We start from the raw sequence: 22,769 nt of genomic DNA, 5'->3' as shown, positions 1-22,769 counted from the left end.
TTCTGCTGCATGCTTTTTCTATAGATACTTCCATGGGCACTGTTCTGTTATTTTGTTATTTGGTTTTTTTTAGGAGCATTAGCAACTAAGGCCATATTGCTCCAGGGATATGTGGTGGTCATTCCCTGACATTTCCGCATCCTCCGTATTTGGTGGTCACAGGCTTGAATCCCAGTCTAATCAAGAAGCACGTGCTACGCACTGCTGCTCCTGCCCACCTGGCTACGGAGGCGGCAAAGGCACTGTTCCGAATCGGCTTTTATAATTCTCACTCTCTCTCTTTCAAAGCAGTCTGAACAGGCAACATCCCTTTACTGTCCAACTTGAAGTAAGAAGGAACATGCAGAGACAGGCCTTACAGCCTCCCCCACAGATAAACAATAACCAATAACTGGACCACTCACAGGGTTACTCTGTCATGAGTAGGGACTTGGGAGCCCCCACACTCACTTGCTGAGTAAATATAAAGGGGAGGGAGATGCACAAGAAGTCAGGGATGCAACTCAGCTGAATAATATTAGTAAGCTTGTTGCAAGGAGATGCAAGGTAGAATGAATGAATGAGTGCAAAAGAATTGAGTGCAAGTGCTGGGTACTAAACATGTGATAGAGTGAAATTGAAATTGTGGTGAAAGATAAATAATGTGAAGTTATGGTGAAAGAGAGTGATCCAACAAGGAAGCAAAAGAGAGAAAATTTTAGTAAAAGGGAGTGAATAAGGTAAGAATGTAATCAAGAATATGAGAATACATTGTTAAATATATAGCTTTAGAATATACACACTAACACAAATGACTTTAGCTACTAATAACATTACACTCACTGCATACCTCTTTGGCATGCAAGAGTGGGACTGCACCCCAACTCTGAATAGTAATAGTAAGTTGAGGAGCCTGAGGATGCAGTGCAGAGAAAATGGAATTAAATACAGGTAACCCTCGTATAACACGGTAGTTTGGTTCCTACAAAATCTCTTGTAATGACAAACCATGTTATACGGGACTAAGAACCAGTATATAGTAGTAATAACTTAATATTTTAACTTTATTTTTATAATAGTATAGGTATAGGTATATTTGGGTCTAACGGCTCCTGGGATTTCTCCCATCTCCGCATATGTACACTGTATCGGACAAGCCAGGGATTTAAAAGTATATGGGTCATGTGATATTTAGCATGTTGTGCCCTTGTTCATCCGGCCTGTTAGCCGCCGGGCCTCTAAAGGGACCCAACAGGGCAAGATGGGGTTCTTCTGATCTTCTATGGTGACTCTGAACAAGTTAAGTCAGAGTCTTAGTTGTGTTTCCATTACTCTGGGCCATTGAGGGATGGCTGTTGTCTCGTGATTGATATTGTCCTATTCATGGATTTGTGAACTTTTGGAATACCTCCACTCAAGGGGAGGGTAGGGTCCGTTGTCTTGTGAACAGATTTTGTGCAAAAAGTGTGAATGCTTTGTAGGTCTCTTCCTCTTGTAGAACGATGTCCTCATGGTTTCGAAGAAGCGAGTGAATCGTGGTGTATAGTTGACATCTGAGGTCCTCGTATTGGTCACACTCATATACCAGGTGCTCCCAGGACTCCTCCTGTCCACAGGAGCACCGCGGAGTAGCTGAGATCCCAAAGTCATATAGCCTCTTTCTAAATGACCCATGTCCGGTCAATAGGTAGGTAGTTTTGAGTCTGGGCAAAAACCAGGCTGGGGAGAGTGGATAAACCTGTCCTACATCCGGTATAAACTTGTTAGTAATGGAGCCTTTGTTAGTGAGGTTCCAGCGATTTTGCCATAGTGATTTCACATGTTGCAAAATCCGTCTGTTCTCCACAGTTTTGGAGTTTGTTGGGTCTGTGGTGAATCCTATATGAGAGACTATTTTTCCTTTGGAATGTTGGTACAGCAACCACCAGCACGCAATCTCCAAGTCCAGGGGAAGGCATCCCGCCAGGACATGGAGCGCGTGGGTGCTCACAGTGCAGCAAGCTCTTGTCATTATGAGTAATATCGGTGTGTCATCTCTAGTTTTTTTCTTGTTGACAGCTGTGCTAGTCTTTGTGTACCAGGCCCCAGCTGCATAGGCTAGTGCTGGGATAAAGAATGCCTTATAGAGGACGCCAAGGGCCCTCTTCTTCAGGCCCCAATCTTTCCTAGTGACTCTGGCCAGTAGGCTCGCATATCTTCTTATTTTTGTTCTCAGGTAGCAGAGATGTGGTGTGAAGCTAAGGTTTCTGTCAAGTATCACTCCGAGGTATTTTATTTCTGTTAGCAACTTTATGGTTTTCCCATTTATCTTAATCTGCGGTGGTCTTCTAGGGTCAAGGAATCCTTTGAGAAGTATTGAACTGTTTTTTCTGAGGAGATAGTAAGGAGATTTGTACTAGCCCAATTTTGCAAGTCGCTAGTGGCCTGGTTTGCTATGGTCTCCAGTTGTGCCCGGTTGTCAGCCTGCAGCATCAGAACCAGGTCATCCGCATATGCCTGGGTTTTAACATTTGGAATATCCAAATTAAGAACTCGCCTAGGACCAGATTCCACAGTAGCAACTTAAATAGTAATAACTGAACAAACTGTGATACTTATATGTCAGATAACGTATGTTCATTTAATATTTTTCCTCTTCATCGCTGGCAAGCACAATCTTTTCTGCAGCATCTAGATTTTGTGTACCTTCTGCATGCTTCAAAGTCAATTTTTTATGGTCTCAAAAAAGTACAAGTTCAACAGCACAGAACCTAACCCAAGGATCTCCCAACAAAATACAGTAGACCCCTGCTTGGATATAAAGCACAAATTTAACTTTATTACCTTACCAATTAACAAAGTTAAATGATACATGAGAATTGGAAGAATATTTTCCAGTTAGCAAAATAAAAATAAATTTACGCTTACGTACATAGCTTAATTAATATGTACATACTAACTAATTGATATTTCTGTTCACTGACTTTTTTTTTGGTTGTAAAATTTAAAACAGTAAAAAAGATAAGTAATTAATAACAAAAAACAAGGCACACACAAGTGAGATACAGAGTAATGAGTTTCTGAAAATTTATTTGTTTTTTATATGACTGAATATTTCATGGAAAGGGAAACACATTTCACCATAATAACGTGAAAACCCACAAAAAAATTCCAGCTATTGTTACTACAGCAAATGCAAGAAGATCGAGTTTACTACCCATTTATACTAGGGTAGTAAACTAACAGAAAACACCAATAAACCAGTAGCTGCAAATTGTTTTTATTGTTTTATGGAAGTGACCTCCAGAAATGTGCTTTATAAAAATACCATGAAGGCAATAACAACTAGTGAATCAACAGCAAGGTTTTCTCAGCACAAAAGCTCAAAAATACCGTGTTATGTGAGATTTTCTGCAATTCTCAAACTGTGCTAGAGCAAACCCATGTTGTGCGAGGATTGCCACAATTTATCAATTGTGTTAGAGCGAAACCATGTTGTAGAAGTACCGTGTTATATGGGGGTTGCCTATAATTGAATAATGAAACAAACACTTTAAAGAATGAACGAAAGCATGGGTGTGAGTGAGAATGAACACAAACTTTAATTCTTAGTAAGCTTTAATAATACTTACCCTTATTTTAGCTATTTTTAAACCTTAATTAATTTATTTAAGTTAACTTTATAGAATTTCATCTTAAACTTCACCACACATGATTGCATTCTCTCCCTGGTGTGAGAAAGAGGATGGATGATGTATGGGAAAAAAAAAAAAAAATAGCACAAAAGATGTTTTATGAGTAAACATCTTTGACAACATCTACTAAATTTTGAACAGTTAGAACCAAAATCAAGAACAATGTAATTTATGCTCACGCCCACTACTTACTCTACCGAATCAACGCCTGGAAGAGGTTAGGCCAATATCCTAATTACCCATTTGATTGTAGCCATTTGTTGAATAGCATGATTGCAACAATAGAAGTATTTGTATTGTTACAATCATACTACCATGTTACTCTGTCATGCTTTGTTGCAAATTACACATGCAGCACTATGAGATCTGCAAGAAACGACAGTATCCACACATAATACACTATCAAAACTATGACCTGCCCCAGGATCTCAACAAGTACAAGTGCGAGATGGTAACAATGCACATTCCATTTCACAATGAGGAAACAGAGATACTGTCAGAGATGAAATATGTCAACATCTATGATGACAATGAAGAGCTCATATTAGATCATAAATTGTATGAATCGGACGTGGACATTTGCAAAACAATTGAAATATGTAAGACGATGTAGTAGTAGTAGTAGTGGTATGTGATGCAAGAAAGCAAGTGTATGAGCTTATGCAGAATCAGCCAAAAAAAAAAAAAAAACACACCATTCCCTCCAAATGCCTGCCCAGTTCCTCCTTAAATTTATTTAACCTATCAACTTCCACAACGACAGATGTATCAAGGCAATGACGTCGTTGACCCTGATGAAGCATGCAGTACCGACCTGCATTGCCTTGTAACATGACTGCAAGAAAAAGACCCCTTTCAAAACTTTTACAATCATCCAAACAGTGAGATGAATGAGGATCTAAAGCTCGCCATGCTCAACAGAGTCAGCATAAGTGCAAACAAATGTGAAAACTTGATGACCAACGAGGACTTCTGCAATTTAATGAGAATGACAAGCAAAAGATTCTACTCAAACATAATTTGGAGTCTGTTATCTCTCAATCGTGAACCGATTCAAGTATTCTTAACCAACCCAGCTGGTTGCAGAAAAACATTTATGATTCACCTCTTGATGGAAATATACAACTGCTTTAGTAATACAGATGGGTATTGTAACACCTACAATTACATGCACTTCAATAGGTAAGGCTGAAGCACATGTAATGTAATGATCTTGGATGTGCTGGTTTATGCCAGTTCTGAGTACATACAAGATCCTCAAGATATCCATTTCTCTGGTTATCAAAAGGTTTCTGTCACGGACGACAATGGTTAGTCCAAAGCCATCTAAGTGGTATGCCGTGAATCATAAACATTTTTCTGCAACCAGCTGGTTTAAGCCAGCTCTGAGCACATCCAAGATCACCTCCCACAATCCTTTGCACGATCTCCTCTCCTGACTCCATTCTTTTTACCTTTCCCACATATTTTTCCGCAACCAGCTGGTTTATGCCAGCTCTGAGCACATCCAAGATCACCTCCCATGATCCTTTGCTTTAAATTTTGCAAGATATCCATTTCTCCGGTTATCAAAAGGTTTCTGCCACGGGTGGCATTGGTTAGCCCAAAGCCACCTCAGTGGTATGTCCCGAATCATAAATGTTTTTCCACAACCAGCTGGTTTATGCCAGGTCTAAGCATAATCCAAGATCACCTCCCTATGATCTTTTGCTTTATATGCTTTACTTTAAATTTTGCAAGATATTCATTTCTCCGGTTATCAAAAGGTTTCTGCCACGGGTGGCACTGGTTAGCCCAAAGCCACCTAAGTGGTATGCTCCGAATCATAAACGTTTTTCCGCAACCAGCTGATTTATGCCAGCTCTAAGCACATCCAAGATCACCTCCCATGTTCCTTTGCATGATCTCATTTCCCAATTCCATATTTTTTTGTTATGAAATGGAAATGACATCAAATGATGTCATTCTGCATTGCAAAATCGTGACAAATTGATTTTACTACTGTGTGAAATTTAGTAGGTGCCGCCAAATACACTGGTGTTCATCATTACATTATTCGTCGTCTGAATAAAGTAAGTATATGGCAATATTTGTTACAGATTGCATCAGATAACATTGACACGCATAGGTGATGATGTAATATTGTATCAGCTGTTACTTTCAGCTATATAAGCACTCTCTGGAAGAGTTGCAGTCATTCCTTGTTTGTGTCAGGATGGCGAGTTATGGGCAGTTGACACCACGAAGAAAGCATGCTATTGTTGCTTTACACGAGGAAGGACATTCTTCCCATCATATTGCTTATAGAGTGTCTTGTAATCAGCCAACAGTGAGTAGATTTCTTTCCAAACTCAAGAATACTGGTTCTGCTGATAGGAAAAGAGGAACTGGATGCAAACAAGTCTCTATGCCAAAACAGGACTGCATTTTGAAGTGCTTATGCCTTAAAAACTGTAAAGTTTCTTCGTCTGAGCTGAAAAGAGAATGGGAAGAACATACAGGAGTGGTAGCAAGTACAGTAACAGTCAGAAAATGCCTCTTCAAAAATGTACTTGTAACCTGTTGTCCTAAGAAGCAGTCCCTCCTTACACAAAAAATGAAAAAGGCCTGATTAATTTGGTGTAAGGAGCACGTCAAATGGACCCCCCCCCCGAGCAGTGGAAGTCAGTTATTTTCTCGGATGAGAAGAAATTCAACCTGCATGGCTCTGATGGGAGACAAATGATTCGCTGTAGATGTGGTGAAGAATACCATCCAGACTGTGTGGTATCTACAGTGAAATTCCCTACCAGCCAAATGATATAGGGATGCATTTCGTATCACAGAGTAGGCACCTGCAGTTTATAAAAGGTTCCGTAAATACCAATGGATGCTGCCAACCATTAGAGATCATTTCAACCCGCCAAGTGACTGCATCTTTCAGGACAACTCTGCTCCTTGTCATCAGGCAAAAAGTGTTAAGTAGGCACTTCTGTAGTTACTTTAGCTTCATTTCTGCATTAGAGGTTCGAGAATAATGTGTTTATATTTGTTACACGTGAAAAAATGGTTGGAAGAACGGTGCATTACAACTCTTAGCTGGCCAGGAAACAGCACGGATCTGAATCCTATAGAGAATTGTTGGCATCGTGTGGAATCTGCAGTTGCCAGAAAGAAACCAAAGACCCTTCGTGAACTTCAGGAAGCCATAATTCGTGTTTGGAACCACAAACCATCAGTTGATTATCTTCAGAAATTGATCTTGTCAAAGACTCGATGGTGTGCTGCTGTCATCAGGACCAGAGGCGGTTCAACTAAATATTAGTTTGTACCTGGTGAACTTTTCATTTAAAATGATAAACTGAAGCAAATTGAGGGCTTCTGATAACATTTCAGCCATAATTGTCGTGTTTACCAAAACTGTTGTATAAAGGTTGCAAATGCTCGTTTTGGAATATTTTGAGAGCACCTGTCAAATATTGCTTAACTTTGCCTTAACTATTAATAAATATCTTTTGTTTATATTTCTATTTGTGATGCCACCTAGCCAGCATGGTGTGGGATGCAGACCAGCAAGTAGGGTTTTTACCCCTGGCCATTGTGGGATAGTGTCCAAAAATGGAACTCCAACATAGGGACCCTTTCCCTGTGATCTTTCATTCCTGCCACCTGAGGTGGTTGTTCACTTACTTTCTCCATCTCTCACCCTGGGTGGAACTTTCCCCCTTCACCTGGTTGGTCAACCCCACTGCCAACTATCAACTCTTACCACCAGGTCAGGATGGGCATCCTGACCTGGTGGGACTCCTCTGTCTCCCCTTTCAACTAGGTGGGTGCCTTCACTGCTATCTCCCCACTATTCCTTTCTGTTTCACTGTTTTTTTTTGTTTTTTTTTACTGGGCTCATCCTGCTAGTGCTTTATACCCGCTACTGCCCAGCCCACCTCCTCATGGCGCTGGATGGTAAACTAGAGTTTTTTTTGTGAAAACACAGGCCCCTAGGCTAAGAGACAGGATGAACAACACAACCCACACCAACACTCACTAACCTAAATAAATCTGGCCTTTACAGAGTTTGTATTCATCACATTGCTTAACATAGAGTTGGGGGAGAAACTCAGCTGCATTACAATTAATGCTATACACTAGGTCCAACTTCAAACTCAAAGAACCAACTTTTCTTCTTCCTCATTTATTCATTCAATTTCCACTTTTTGATACGACCTTCCTTCCTATGTATTTCCTGAAAATTATAATCTATAGAAGTTCAAGTCAACAAAGTCAAAAAAGATAAAGGTTAAAAAAGATATTTGTTGAACAGAAGTTCAACAAATATCTTTTTTCACCTTCTCAACCTTCAACCCATGCACGGTACTAAATACTATAGGTTCTAATACCTCTTGAGTTTGGGGTTTTCATAAAATGAATAAATTAGAGCAGTACGGCATTAAGGGCATGTTACAGCTCTGGATTAAAGGATGGTTGAGAGGGAAAAGACAAGGGGTAGCTATCAATGGACACTGCTCTTCATGGACTAATATTATTAGTGGAGTCCCCCGGGGTTCGGCATTGAACCTATTGTTGTTTTCTGTATTTATTAATAATACTGATAAATGTATATCAGGCTGAATGTCTAAGAATGCAGATGATACAAAGGTTGGAAGGGTGGTTAATGGCAGTAATGAGGATATGCTATTGCATCAAGTTCGATAAAAATTAGGCATATGGGCTGAGAAATGGAAATTGAAGTTTAATATTGAGAAATACAAAGTACTGCATGTGGGCAGCAGTAATCTGAATCATGTACCGCTGTGTAGTACTACATTCAGGCTAGTGGAAAATGAAAAAGACCTATGGTAATTATGCAGTCACATATGAAGTTCTCTGAGCCACTAGTGCAGACAGGCTGCTAGGACAGCTCATGGGGTTTTGTCAATGAGATACAGGAATTTTTCTAGCTACAAGGAATGATTATTCCACTGTATAAGTATCTTGTTTCATCTTCTCAACCTTCAGCCTATGCACGGTACTAAGTTCTATAAGTTCTAATACTTCTCATGTTTGGAGTTTTCATAAAAAAAAGGGGGGGCATCTTAAAATTAAGTATTTTATAATGGTTTGCAGAAGCCACCAGAGGGCACACATCTGAGACCTTTAGTTTATACAGAACATCATTAAAAACTACAGTTGCATTTTGTACTACAAACTGTTGAATACTTTTTTTTCCCCCCTTTTTGCTATTTCAGCCTGATTTTACTTAAAAAAAAAAAAAAAAAAAAGTTAACACTGCTCGTCATCAACTAATATTATTAGTGAAGTCCCCCAGGGTTCAGTTACTCCAGAACCCCCAGCACTGAGTTACTCCAAAATTAGGTTTTTTACTTTGTGAAAAACCTAACTTTGGAGCAACTCAATGCTTTCCAAGATAATATTTTGCAGTGGTTTTTGCATTAAAAATTTAAGAATCTATTCTGCTGAATAGATTAAAAATGTGCAGCAAAATTTAATGGTTTGTATGATTTTGAATGAGTTATATCAAATACCTTCAGGATTAATAACGTCATCGTAGCATGGTGGAGGCCCACTTTCTCTTCCATGATGCAAAGGAACAATACACGGAACTTCTGAATATGGAGGTGGTGGAGCAACTGGTTGATCTGTTGACTCCTGAAAAAGAGATTTAAAAGAATTAGTGAACTTATTTATAGTCATACTATAAATTATAAATTTAAATAAGTGCCCATGGAGACAAGAAACATTTTATGACAATATCTAACCTCACAAATAGGAAATCAATTAAAGCAGAAGAAATACACAAAGAAGCAAAGCTTGTGTAGCAATTAACAACCTTCAAAAAAAAAAAAAAGAAAAAAGTATCTTTAATTTCAAAGTTTACCTACCTACTTTATCCAATTATTTATCTAATCCCTCTTTAAATCTGCATAAGCTAAGGAAAATTTTCAAACATCCAACACAATCATTATCTAACCTCAATTTGAATCAGTCTGTTTTCATCATTAGAAAGAAAAAATATCCTCAAGTTTGCTTAATCCTTGTAAGGCCTTAAAAAAACAAAATTCTCACACATATCTCTAATTTTGAAACTGTAGCTTGCAGAACTACAGTTTCTCAATGGACCAATATATTTGAATCTACAACTAATCACTATCCATCTTTAAAGGAAGTCAATACCTTCCCTGAAATATTGATTTCAGGGAAGATATTGACCAATGATTTGTACAGTGAGACCAATGATTTGTAGAGGGAGATAATTGCCCCATTATCTCTACTAGCAAAATTCCAGTATATTATTCACAGAAACCCATAAACTGTTCTAGCATTTTTACAATACAGTTGAGAGAACCACACATTGAACTGCATTACAGCCCTTAGATCTTTCTTTTCTTCAATATGTGTTAATTCCTGTTCGATAATTTAACTTGGAATTCCAGACACAGCATTTGATACTTATTGGCTAAGCTTACTATTATGCTGGACAACAAATTTTGGAGCATATCTTGTTACAAGCATGAAAGTAAGTTTACTTTATAGATTTTGAGGTGTTAAACACGGAAATAGTGCTTAAAATGGCAGATTGGACCTTGTTTTTGAAAAAAGTTATATTTATACAAGGTATTTTTTATTTATATGACAGGAAGATGTAGTACCAAACATACCTGTATCAAAGACAGGACCTTTTTGCCTTTCGCCTGTATTCAGCTTCGGGAGGGAGCATCCCTTTTCATGATCTAACAATAATGGGCTAACATGGTGGCACTCCACTTGTTTTTGTATCTTTGTTTCATCACTGCGATGTCTTGATGGAATCGCTCACCATGTTCATAGCTGATGGCACCACAGTTGGACGGGAAGAAATTCAGGTGTGACTGCAAGAAATGATTCTTCAATGACAAGTTGCACGAACAGTTCTTCGTAAGGAGTAATGAGATCTTCCACAAACAGCCTGTAGTGCCTGGCTTTAACATTTCATAGAAAGCTAGTCGAAACATTTTGACAGGCTTTCCACAGTGACTTCTCGCTATCACTATGGACACATTCGAACTGTTCATCTTTGAAAAGTTGTCTTATTTGTGGACCAATGCCTTAATCTTCTCTGTACTAAGTCTTGGGAATTTCTTTTGCAAATATGTAAAGGTAGGACCATTCACTTCCAAAGCCTTCACGAAAATTTTCATGAGTCCCAGTTTGATGTGGAGTGGTGGAAACAAAACTTTATTTGGATCTATCAGAGGTTCAAATGCTACATTCTTCAGTCTGAGTGTTAATGATCTTCATTGAGGCCAACTCCTCTCATATAATCTTTGGCATAACTATCCCACTCACTGAGAAAGCAACAATACTTAGTGTAATCCTTTTGTAGTCCTAATAAAATGGTGATTGTTTTTAAATCACCACATATCTGCCACTCATACTTCTGATAGTGCATACACCTAAGAGGATGTGCTTCATGTTTGCATGTTTCTTTTTTGTGTATGGCATACACAATAGGTATTGAAGGCAGCATATTTTCATTATGTAATAACACAGACTTAAGACTAACCTTAGAAGCATCTTTAAATAGTCGCCATTCTTTGGGAACATGTCTCATGTTCATTGCTGCCAATAGACCATCAATATCCTCACAATCAGTGAATTCACCTTCTCTTAGATAGAATTTATCATAGTCTTTATTTCGAGTACGAAATGTTGTCACTTTCACAGAATAATCTAGAACAGCATTTCTCAAACTGTGTTCTGCAAAAAATTGTAATTAATAATTAAAAAATTAAATAAAGTTTGCATATTTCTAGCGTACACCACTTTTGAATCATTATAATATTTAACATAATTTTTTTTTGGTTATTAATATACTTGCATAGACTAATAATCAAACAGACCACGGAACACTTTATTTTGGCGGGCTTTGCATAGAGGTAATGACACCTACGAAAAAGTAGCAATGTGGTGATCTAGTATGTCATTCGTATGCGATTTAGCCTGGAATAAACGGATTGAAGGAGAGGAAGATGCAAACTGATATCATAACTAAACACTTCCTTGTATAAAATTTTTTTGATAATTATTAGTATTTCGAAATATTATTAAAATATGTGACCATAGATTTGTGGTTGAAAAAAGAAACTTTAAAATGAGAAGCAAAGTACTTCTAGTAGTGCAATTGTGGTCGATGAAATCATCATCATCATTATCAGCCATTTTCAATCCACTGCAGGATGAAGGCCTCTCCAGCAACTTTCCAGTTCCTTCTGTTTTGAGCACTGGCCATCCATTTACTACTCAAAAACTCATGAATTTCATCTATCCATCTCCGCCTTTCATCACGGTCGATGAAAACGAACACAATATTATCACACTTCAAAGTGAGGATGAACAATCACAGCCTTTTGTTCCCCAGAAATCTGAAGTGAAAAAACAGGAACCAACCAATAAAATACCAAAACGAAAGTATAATGACAGTTATTTGAATTTTGGCTTTACATGTGTTGGAAATAAAGATGCTCCTGATGCACAGTGTGCCATATGTAATAAAATATTAGCAACAGTTCCAACAGTTCTTTGGTTCTCGCTAAACTTGTATTTTGTAAGTGTTCCATGAATATGCTGTGAGATGAAAAGTGTTCCATGACTAAAAAAGTTTGGGAAACGCTGATCTAGAAGATTCCACTGAAGCAGCCCCAAGGCCAAAAGCTCTGTCTTATTCTTTGGCAGTTCAAGATCCCTGATGAGGTCATTAAGCTCACTTTCTGTGAACTTATGTGGTTCAGAAGGATAAAGGTTTGGACAAAATGGTGGATCCCTTGATGTAGACGGCTGCTGTACTTCATGTGTGTCTCTTTATTAGAGTGTACATAAAAATGGTCGGGTGGTTCAGGAATAGGTAGTACTTCACTGTGAGGCATGGGATGAATTGCAAATGGTATATTTGGGAATGTCACTGTCCACTTTTTCTTCATTGTCATCCCTTTTCTAATAGGAGACACCATACATAAGTAACAGTTTGTGATGTGATTTGTTGGCTCCATCCATACCATGAGCACTGCAAAAGGCATAAAATGTCCCTTTCAATTCACTGACAATTTGAGTTTTGATGAACAGCTTGTGCAGCATATGTCTGGAGCCTAGTTCTTGTCCTTCAGAGCAAGTCATGAGGGTCTTGTCAATGGTATACAAGAATTTTTCTAGTAGGGAAAGGAGGTGATTATCCTTTTGCATAAGGCAATGGTCAGGTCACGCCTTGAGTCCTGCGTACAAGTCTAGAGGCCTCATTTTAGGAAGAATGTAGAGTTGCTAGAAGGAATACAGAGAAGAGCAACAAGATTGGTGAAGGGAACGAAGGGTCCTCCTACCAAGAAAGACTTAAGTTCTGCAAATTGCAGCATCTGGAGACTAGGCACCTGGGAGGTGATCTGATTGAGGTGTATAAGGCCTTGAATGGGTTGAGAAGGTTCAATTCTGATGGGATTCTTCCTCTTGCTCAGATTATAAACCTGAGGGAACATAAATTCAAATTTAGGAAAGACAATTGTAGAAATAGATGTGTGGAAATTTGCCTTTAGCCAGTGGGTAGTTGATTGCTGGAACAAACTTTCATCTGTCGTTGTGGAAGTTGATAGCTTAAAAAAATTCAAGGAAGAACTGGAAAATCTTTTTTGAAAAATGGATGAGTGAAATGGGATTTTTTTTGGCTGATGCTGTATAAGTTTTCTTTCTTGCATCATATGCCTCTATTAATGCTAATGGCAGTCACCATTCAGGCGTAAACCAATGTTCTTTTGTGTCACCAGGCATTATTAGGTAGCAGATGATTCTCATAACCCAGTGAGTACCATCACTTTGCTTATTGGAGGTTTAAAGTGAAAATGTTTAGTCTATAGGGTAAAGCTCTGTTTTCCCCTTCCCACTCTTCTATCATGCAGTATGGGTCATGTCTTTTGATTCACTGGATCTTGCCATGACAAGCATCATGGCAAGATTCAATATTAATTACATTTTCAGTGTAAAGCTTTTAAAAAAGTTTTCACAGGCCAGTCCGCCATCAAAGCAACCTATTGTTAACTCTCTGGGAGGCATCCAAATCATTTAGTGCATAATCCCACTGCCTCTACTCTGTCAGCTGGTGAATGTCAGGAATCTCAGTGGTACATATGCATGGGACATTGTTGAAAGCCATGTTATGTTGAGGAGCTGGGTATTTTTTGCTGTGTGTATGCCATATCCATAAAAAGTCATTAATTCATACGTTTCTCCTTTCTACTTTCATCTTATCAATAAAATGCCATCATAAATAGTTAAACCATTAGAACAAACTTATTTGCAAAAATATCTAAACCTCCAAAAACTTCCTCATTCATTTCACAAATATATATAATCTCAGTATCATTTTCAATGATACCCATTGCCACCTACAATCTGCAAAGCATCACTTATTGCTGATCACAGAATCTTAACTATTGGTGGCGTTTTGTTTGGTTTTTAGGAGCATTAACAGCTAAGGCCATATTGCTCCAGGGGGATATGCGGTGGTCATTCCCTGACCTTTTCGCATCCTCCGTATTTGGTGGGCACAGGCTCGAACCCCGGTCTAATCAAGAAGCGTGTGCTATGCACTGCTGCTCCTGCCCACCTAGCTACGGAGGCGCCAACTATCGGTGGCCTTAACCATCACTCACTCTCAGTTTCCCTAATTATTCACTCTATGATTCCTTTTGTTTTAAAAATGTGTATATGTATGTTCTGATATTCCTCATCAGAGACTTTCTAATCTGGAATCTCCTCTTTTTGATCTCTTCTGGCTAAAAATCTTTTTTACCCCATACTGTCAAATTCATCCGTTGCCTCAATCATTCTCCTAGCTCTAAAAGTCATTCAGGACTTTCTTTGAAACTTAACTTTCTCCACTCGTAACTTTTCAAACAGTGAAGTGATTTTCTACAGTGATTTTAATGCTCACAGCTTTATATAGGCACAGCTGGTCAAGATTCTGAGGATTTTGTGATTATTAATGATCTTGTTTATCTATCTACCTACCAGAACATCACACAATCCCAACAACAATCAAACATTCTTATTTTATTTCGCATCAATAGCCTTTCAAAGTGCACAACTAATGGTGTCTAAGTGCTTCACTTAGACACCATTAGTGTCTAAGTGAAGTGCACAATGTTAATGGTGTCTAAGTGCTTCATATCACAACCTTGTGGTCTCTTCTCCAACAGAAAGACCTTGCTCTTTCCCTCATGTCCATTCTTAGCCTTGGATGGATCATTTGACATTACAAGAATATAAAATGGGATGATCAGCATGATTTATATTCCTTTTTTTATTTGTTGGATTAGTGGCTTAAATCTTTCAATCCTCATGTTGTTTGCTTAGATTTTGTCAGTGAAATTATTCTTGTAAAGATGAAATCCTTTATACCTCATTTTACACCAAAATCTTGTCCTTTATCTAAACTTTGATTTTCCATGAATGGGCTAAGGATGCTGAGAATATACAAATGATACAAAGGTTGGCAGGGTGGTTAACAACAGTAATCAGGATGAGCTACTATAACAAGATCTAGGAAAATTAGGTTGATGAGCTGAAAATGGCAGTTGAAGTTTAACATTGACAAATGCAAGGTACTGAATATGGGTAGCAATAATTCCAGAGTGACTTATCAACTGTGTAATACTACAGTCAGAGTAGTGCAAAATGAAAAAGACCTGGGGGTAATTGTGCAGTTAGATATGAAATTCTCTGAGCAGTGCAGGCATGCTGCCAGAACAGCTCATGAAGGTTTTGTCAATGATATATAGGAACTTTGCTAGCATGGATAAGGAGGTGATTATCACTTTTTACAGGGCTTTAGGAAGGATGCAGATCTGCTGGAACAGGTGCAGAGAAGGGCAACCAGATTGGTGAAGGAAGCAAAAGGGTGCTCTTACCAAGAAAGGCTTCAGTTCTGAAAATTGCAAATCTGATTTAGGTCGATAGCATTCTTCCTCCTGCCAAAACTAGACACATTAGGAGGCATAAATTCAAGTTGAGGAAGGATAGTTGCAGGATAGATGTTGTGGAAGTTTGTCTTCAGACAGCAGGTGGTTGAGTTTTGAAACAAACTTCCATCTGTTGTTATGGAAGTAGGTGGTTTGAATAAATTCAAGGAAGACCTAGACAAATTCTTGGAGGGTATTGATGAGTGAAGTGTGTATTTTTTTTTTTTCTCTTTTGTCTGATGCTTTATAAGCTTTCTTACATCTTTTGCTCATACTAATACTAAGAATGTAGCATATTGCTATTGATTTGTACCTCTAGCTTTATTTTATGCCTATACTAAAGTTCACGACAATTATTAATCAATCCAAACATGATTTTGAGCAGGCTAACAGTAGAAAACCTGCTTCTTGTCCAAGGCAGTTCAGCCTTCTGGGCCTGACTAAAGGCTACTGGCCATAACCTCTGTCCATCTATACTTCCAACTCTGTTACGTGATAATTTTATTGCAAAGTTCAACTAAAGCTAACTTAACACAGCACTTTTCTTCTAACTCTTGCATCAATGATCTTGGTAAATCACCTCCCATCATAAACAAATACACTCTACTCAATGCTTTCTATGGTATTCCAACAAAAAGATAGTTGCAGAATTCTGAATAATATACAGGTATAAGCATATTCTTGGTGTTGATGTGGCCATTAAGATAATAAATAGCTTGGGCATTTGTGAGAGGGAACAGAACTGTGATTTTTGTATTGCTTTCTTGCACCATTTGCCACTACTAATAATACTAATTGCATGCTATTTAACTCAAGATCCATCAACAAATCAGATGATGCAGTTTGTAGTTTTTGAAATACATTAGGCACAACTTATTCTGAACACTTCAGGTCTTAGCTAAACTGATAACAATAATCAAAGAAACAAGAATACAACTGCTCAGTGCTGGTCATTGATAGCTTAAAAAAATTCAAGGAAGAACTGGAAAATCTTTTTTGAAAAATGGATGAGTGAAATGGAATTTTTTTTGGCTGATGCTGTATAAGTTTTCTTTCTTTTCTTTTTTATCGATACAGAAAGGAAACCTTAAAATCAAGAAATACAAAATACTTTAATTGGACTGACGACTATTTCTTTGAGAAAGTCATCAATAAACTGTCATAATGTTTCTGGAAATCCATACAATACAAATAAAGAAAATATTAAAATCAAAAATTAGAAAAGGGTTAATGCTCTACTGTAAAACAGTCAAATTGGCAAGATCCTTGTTTGTTTGTCTGGAGATTTTTTAGGAGCATTGGCATCTGTGGCTATAGTGCACCAGCAAGATTCTTGATACGGTATTTCTTTTAAGGAGTAACGACAGCAACAAACCATATAAAATGCAGTAAACAAATCAGCAACTAGTCATGTAACGTGTTGGAATTCAAGAACAAATCATGACATCATGTAATCACTTCCACTGCACATGTGTCAAGGGCGAAAATACAAAAAAGTGGCAACATAAACGAAAGAGGTGATTACAATAAACACTGTTTTTTCTATGTATTGGTAATTCATTTATTTCTGTTTGTTATATTAATTTTGATTTAAATCCTCCTGCTATGTGCCTTTCAGGGCGGGTTCCTCTTCTTTGTCAGTAATTTCTTCTACGAGGACTAATAAACCATTCGGATAATAGTATTAGGAATAACCATATAATTCTACAACGTCCTCCAAACGTCAATTTTGGCGCAAGTTACGAAATTGATAAATTTCGTATCTTGCGTACTTGGGCATGTGAAGAATCAATCGAATGCACATTTGCTTTTGGTTTCCATTACACAGTGCACTGGAATAAAACTAATCTTGCTATTAAGTTTCTCGAACAAGCCAAATAGGGCGTGCCTAACATGAATAAAACAAAAATAGTATGAGTGAGAGTAACATTTCTAGAGACAATGAAGGAAACTGAAGTTTATTATGCAAATTATTTTACAAAAAAAATCAGATAACAAAAAGAAATACAGGTTATACAAATACGCACCTCACTCTGAAAAGCACACAAATTCTGCGTTCCTTCTGCAGCATCTGTCATCATTGTTTACTTGAAGCATACGCTACCCGAGAGCCCTCTGCTATTTAGAATTTGTCTTAATATTAATAGCAGCAAATAATGCAGAAAGCAAGTTATACAGCATCAATCAAAAAAAAAAAAAAAAACATTTCAGCTATTCATCCCCTCGAACAGTTTGTCTAGTTCTTCCTTGAATTCATTCAAGCTATTTACATCGGCAAAAACAGAAGATGGAAGTTTATTCCAGCAATCAGCCATCCCCTGGCTAAAGGCAAATTTTCACATGTTATTCTGCAACCATCCTTCCTCAATTTGAATTGATGCCCCTTCAAGTATGTGCAGTCTGAGCAAGAGGAAGAATCGCACCAGTATTGAGCTTACTCAATCCATTCAAAGTCCGAAACACCTCAATCAGGTCACTTCGCAGGTGCTGAGTCTCCAGACACTGTTGTTGTTGTTGTAGGGTTTTAGGAGCATTAACGACTAAGGCCATATTGCTCAGTATATACAGTCTGTAAATTACGTGTGTTCTTTGGTCCATTTTCAGTTATTCTGGACGAAAAACCGGAATTTATGGGAGAAAAACCATACTGACCTCGCCTGAGACCGACTGACCCAGCCACATTGTGAAAAAGGTCCATAAAAATTCCCTACTTCATCGACGGGAGAAAAACTCAGATCTTTTCTACACGGTGTGGGAAGTAAGGCGATTCTACCGATGTGCTACCGAGGGTTCCAGACGCAGCAATCTGTAGAACTGAAACCTTTCTTGGTAAGAGCATTCCTTTTGTTACACTCACTAATATCATTGTCCTTCTCTGTACTCATTACTGGGGTTCCAAATTATACATCCTTCCCAAAATGGGGATTCAGACCTATATGTAGTAACCTAGATGTGGCTAGGAGATTGCCTTATACAATGGGATAATCACTTCCATGTCCCTGCTAGCAAAATTTCTGTATCTCATTGACAAAACTCCATGAGCTGTCCTGGCAGCCTGTCTGCACTAGTGGCTCAGAGAACGTCATATGCGACTATATAATGATCCCAGGTATTTTTCGTTTTCCACTAGCCTGAATGTAGTACCACACAGTTACTCTGAGATTACTGCTGCCCACATGCAGTATTTTTCCTTTCTCAATGTTAAAATTAAACTTTCATTTCTCAGCCCAGCTGCCTAATTTTTATCGAACTTGTTGGAGTAGCATATCTTTATTACTGTCATTAACCACCCTTCAAATTTTTGTATCATCTGCACTCTTAGACATTCAGCGTGATATACAGGGTGTCTCAAAAATATTGGTACAAACGTTTAAGGGAGGTAGGTAACATCTAAAGGAATGTGAATCGCATAGGAACCCATAACCGGAAACGTCACAGGAAAGTAGCAGCAGAGGCACAAGAAGCAGAAATGACACAAGACACTAATTAGTGGCAAACATTTGTTTCACATAATATTACCAATGAAGTACGAGATAGATGCATTTCATGATGTTACAACAGATGCTTGAAGCTTCCGCCATGAGACGCGATGCATGCGTGACACCGACGCAGCATGGATTGGCGGACACGGTCGAATACACCTGGAGTTTCTTTGACAGTAGCAGCAGCGCAGACGAGTCTCGCCACGAGATCCATTTCCGTCTCCACAGGCGATTCATACACGGTAGATTTGAGGGTCCCCCCACAAAAAGAAATCAAGGTTCAATAAATCAGGTGAGCTTGGGGGTCAGGCAACGGGTCCACCACGGCCAATCCATCGACGCCCAAAACTCCTGTTCAAATGGTCACGAACACACCTTCCATAATGGGCAGGCGCCCTGTCATGTTGAAACCAAATGTTGCGTCTCACATTTGCTGGAACATCGTCAAGTAACCCTGGTAGAACATTTTCAAGAAAGATCCGATATTTAGCGGAGTTCATGCGGGATGGTAACAGGGATGGGCCGACTAAGCAGTCACCGACCATACCTGCCCACACATTTATTGCGAAGCGATGTTATGCCGCATTTGGGTGCACACCGTGTGGGTTGTCATGAGCCCACACATGAGCATTGTGCTGATTGAATAAGCCTTCCCGAGTGAAATAAGCCTCATCTGTGACCAAAACATAAGCTGAAAAATTCAGGTCTTGAACACTTTCTTGGAGAAACCACTGAGCAAAAGCCACACGTGCAGGATGATCTTGGTGGAGCAGTAACTGAACGCTTTGGAGATGAAAGGGGGTGTAAGGAATCGTCGTGCCAGACACACTGTACACTGCAACGAGACACTGTTAAGACAGAGACAACGGCACGTGTGTTGGTAGTAGGATTATTCTGGACGGCATTCAACACACTTTATTCTATGGCGGGAGTTCGCGTCGAACGTGGTCTGCCCGCACTTCTCCTGTTACCTTTAAATGACCCATAATCGCACAAATTTTGATGCACACGCGCAAACAAATGGTGGTCCGGTACATGTTTGTCTGGAAAGCGTTCTCCATAAATTCGTTGAGCGGCTCGTCCATTGCCCTCTGCTAATCCATACACTAGGTGCATGTCTGCCAGCTCGCAGTTCGTATATCGATGCATGCTCTTCGTACGACGACTACTGCTTGAATGAGTAAATCAGAAATTTTCCCTCTCGCGAATTGATGAACAGCGCCGTATACCGACTTACGGTGATGATTCCGGTTATGGGTTCCTATGCGATTCACATTCCTTTAGATGTTACCTACCTCCCCTAAACGTTTGTACCAATATTTTTGAGACACCCTGTAGATTCATCAGTATCGTTAATTAATATAGAGCCGACCGGGCTAGCCGGTTGGGTAAAGTGCCTGCCTGGCAACCCAAAGGTCGCGGGTTCGAATCCCGTCTCGGGCTTGGATCCAAGTACTACAAAAACCTTGGGAGGTGCATTATGGCCACAGAAGCCGATGCGTCAACAACTACCAATATATATATATATATTAATATAGAAAATAACAATAGGCGCAACGCAAACCCCTGGGGTCTCTACTAATAATATTAGTCCACGAAGAGCAGTGTCCATTGTTAACCACTCCTTGTCTTTTCCCTCTCAATTATCCTTTTATCCAGAACTGTAACTTGCCCTTAATGCCGTCCTACTCTAATTTATTTATTTATTTTTTATGAAAACCCAAACACGAGAGATATTAGAACCTATAGTACTTAGTACCATGCATGAGTTGAAGGTTGAGAAAGCGAAAGAAGATATTTGTTGGCATTTTATTTTATTTTATTTTATTTTATTTTATTAATAAAAAGATACACAACAGGTAACCATTAACAGTGTATCTGAGATCAGATCAATAAACATAATAACAATAATGTGAAATCCTACAGGACGATAAACATTGATATAGATTCAAACAATAAAAGCACATGTACAAAAGAGGATTGTATTAAGTTAAGTTACCGGTAAAACAAGTAATAATTAATCCGTTAGAGAATAGAAAAATAATATAACAAATAATAAGCTACAATAATTAGATGTGAGCTAGTCACTTTGCAGTTTAAGTGAAGAGGCAAACTTGTGGATGGAGTTCATCAGTGATTGGGAGTTGTCAAAGAAGTCAATGCGAGAGTCATTTGCTGATTTGCTGATTCTGTTCAGTGGAGTGAACTTCATTAAGTCCGTGTTGGCAGAGTCAAGGCGAAACGGTGTAAGGTTCCTGACTTGTCTACAGGGAGCATTGAAGTTTATTTTACTCAGGATATCAGATGCTTCATAAATTCCAGTGATTACTTTGGCTAGGAGGGCGATGTCAGCAGTAACTCTTCTGGTGCACAGAGGCCTTAGATGAAAGTAATCACACAGCGATTCATAATACACTGAGTGATAGAATAGAGGATTGCGGTACGTAAGGTAACGGATAAAGTTTTTTTGGACTGCTTCAATTTTGTTAGTTAAAGTCTTTGTGTGAGGATTCCAGATGGGTGAACTGAATTCAAGGATTGGCAGAACAATAGTTTTATAAAGGATAACCGCATATCTGTAGTTTTTGAACTTGTATGTGTTCCGTTTGATGAATCCCAGTGTTTTGAATGCTTTGCTGGTGATTTTAAGGACATGGGCATCGAATTTAGCACTGCTGGAAAAGAGAATCCCTAAGTCGTTAACTTGGTCACACCTTTCGATGATCACAGAGTTAATACTATACTCCGTATTCATTAGTTGTGGAGATCTGCAAGATGAGAAAGAGATAACTTTGCACTTCGAGGGGTTAGCAGACAAGCCATTCAGAGATAGCCACAGAGAGAATTTATTGAGAGCACATTGAAGTTGTTGAGAATCGGTAGTCTCCTTCACTGCTGAGTAGATCTTAAGATCATCTGCATAGAGAGCAACTTGAACATTGGAGGTGTAGATGAAAGAAGGAAGATCATTTACGAAAACAATGAAGAGAAGAGGACCTAAGGGAGAGCCTTGTGGTACTCCGCTTAGTGGTATAAAACAGTCTGAGTTCACTTGATCGATGATAACGCTCAAGGAACGATGCGTAATATAGCTGCGTAGCCATGAGAGCAAAGGGTCACGGATGCCATATAGCTTAAGTTTTTCCAGAAGTTGTTCGTGCGGGACTTTATCAAATGCCTTAGATATGTCTGTGTAGACTGCATCAACTTGTAGGTGGTTATCAAGAGCTTCAGAGGTGTATTGCATTAGACTTGAACTTCTGTATAACAAACTTCATGGCCGCACAGACATCAATTCTTCAAGCCTTCGAAACTAAAACTGAATTAGCTATAGTGTACGCTGACATTGAAGCTGCTTTTGACAGCCTAGACGTCACAGCCCTTCTCAGACTCCTGCAATTCTTCTTCAGGCTTAATGGAGACCTACTAGCTTTCCTCACCGCCTTATTGAAGAATAGAAGTGTCCACCTCACTTTGAAGAAAACCCACTTTACAAGAAAAATTAATGCAGGAGTCCCACAAGGTGGTGTCCTGTCTGGCCTTCTCTTCTCAGCGATTCTGATTCCTTTCATGAGTCCTCGTGATGATGCTCTAATATATGCCGACGATATAAAGTTTCTTACCTTAATCCCACCGTCTGCAAACCCAATGGCAAT

General features: G+C 38.8%; 1 protein-coding gene across 1 annotated transcript in view; it reads right to left on the bottom strand.

The window, feature by feature from the left end:
• LOC150080711 (uncharacterized) overlaps positions 1–17,714 on the bottom strand; it is a 65,363-nt gene extending 47,649 nt beyond the window's left edge. The window contains exons 1-2 of the mRNA XM_090381585.1: positions 17,659–17,714; positions 9,176–9,299 (exon numbers count right to left, since the gene is read on the bottom strand). Coding sequence (XP_090237711.1) covers positions 9,176–9,299; positions 17,659–17,712 — 178 coding nt within the window. The 5' untranslated portion in view covers positions 17,713–17,714. The remainder of the gene's footprint in view (positions 1–9,175; positions 9,300–17,658) is intronic.
• Positions 17,715–22,769: the final 5,055 nt, after the last annotated feature.

This window comes from Mastigoproctus giganteus, chromosome 9 (genome assembly GCF_048544385.1).
Source record: "Mastigoproctus giganteus isolate SK-2022 chromosome 9, ASM4854438v1, whole genome shotgun sequence".
NCBI classification, from domain to species: Eukaryota; Metazoa; Arthropoda; class Arachnida; order Uropygi; family Thelyphonidae; genus Mastigoproctus; species Mastigoproctus giganteus.
Note: the sequence above shows the minus strand (reverse complement) of the source record. Positions and strands in the feature narration are given on the sequence as shown.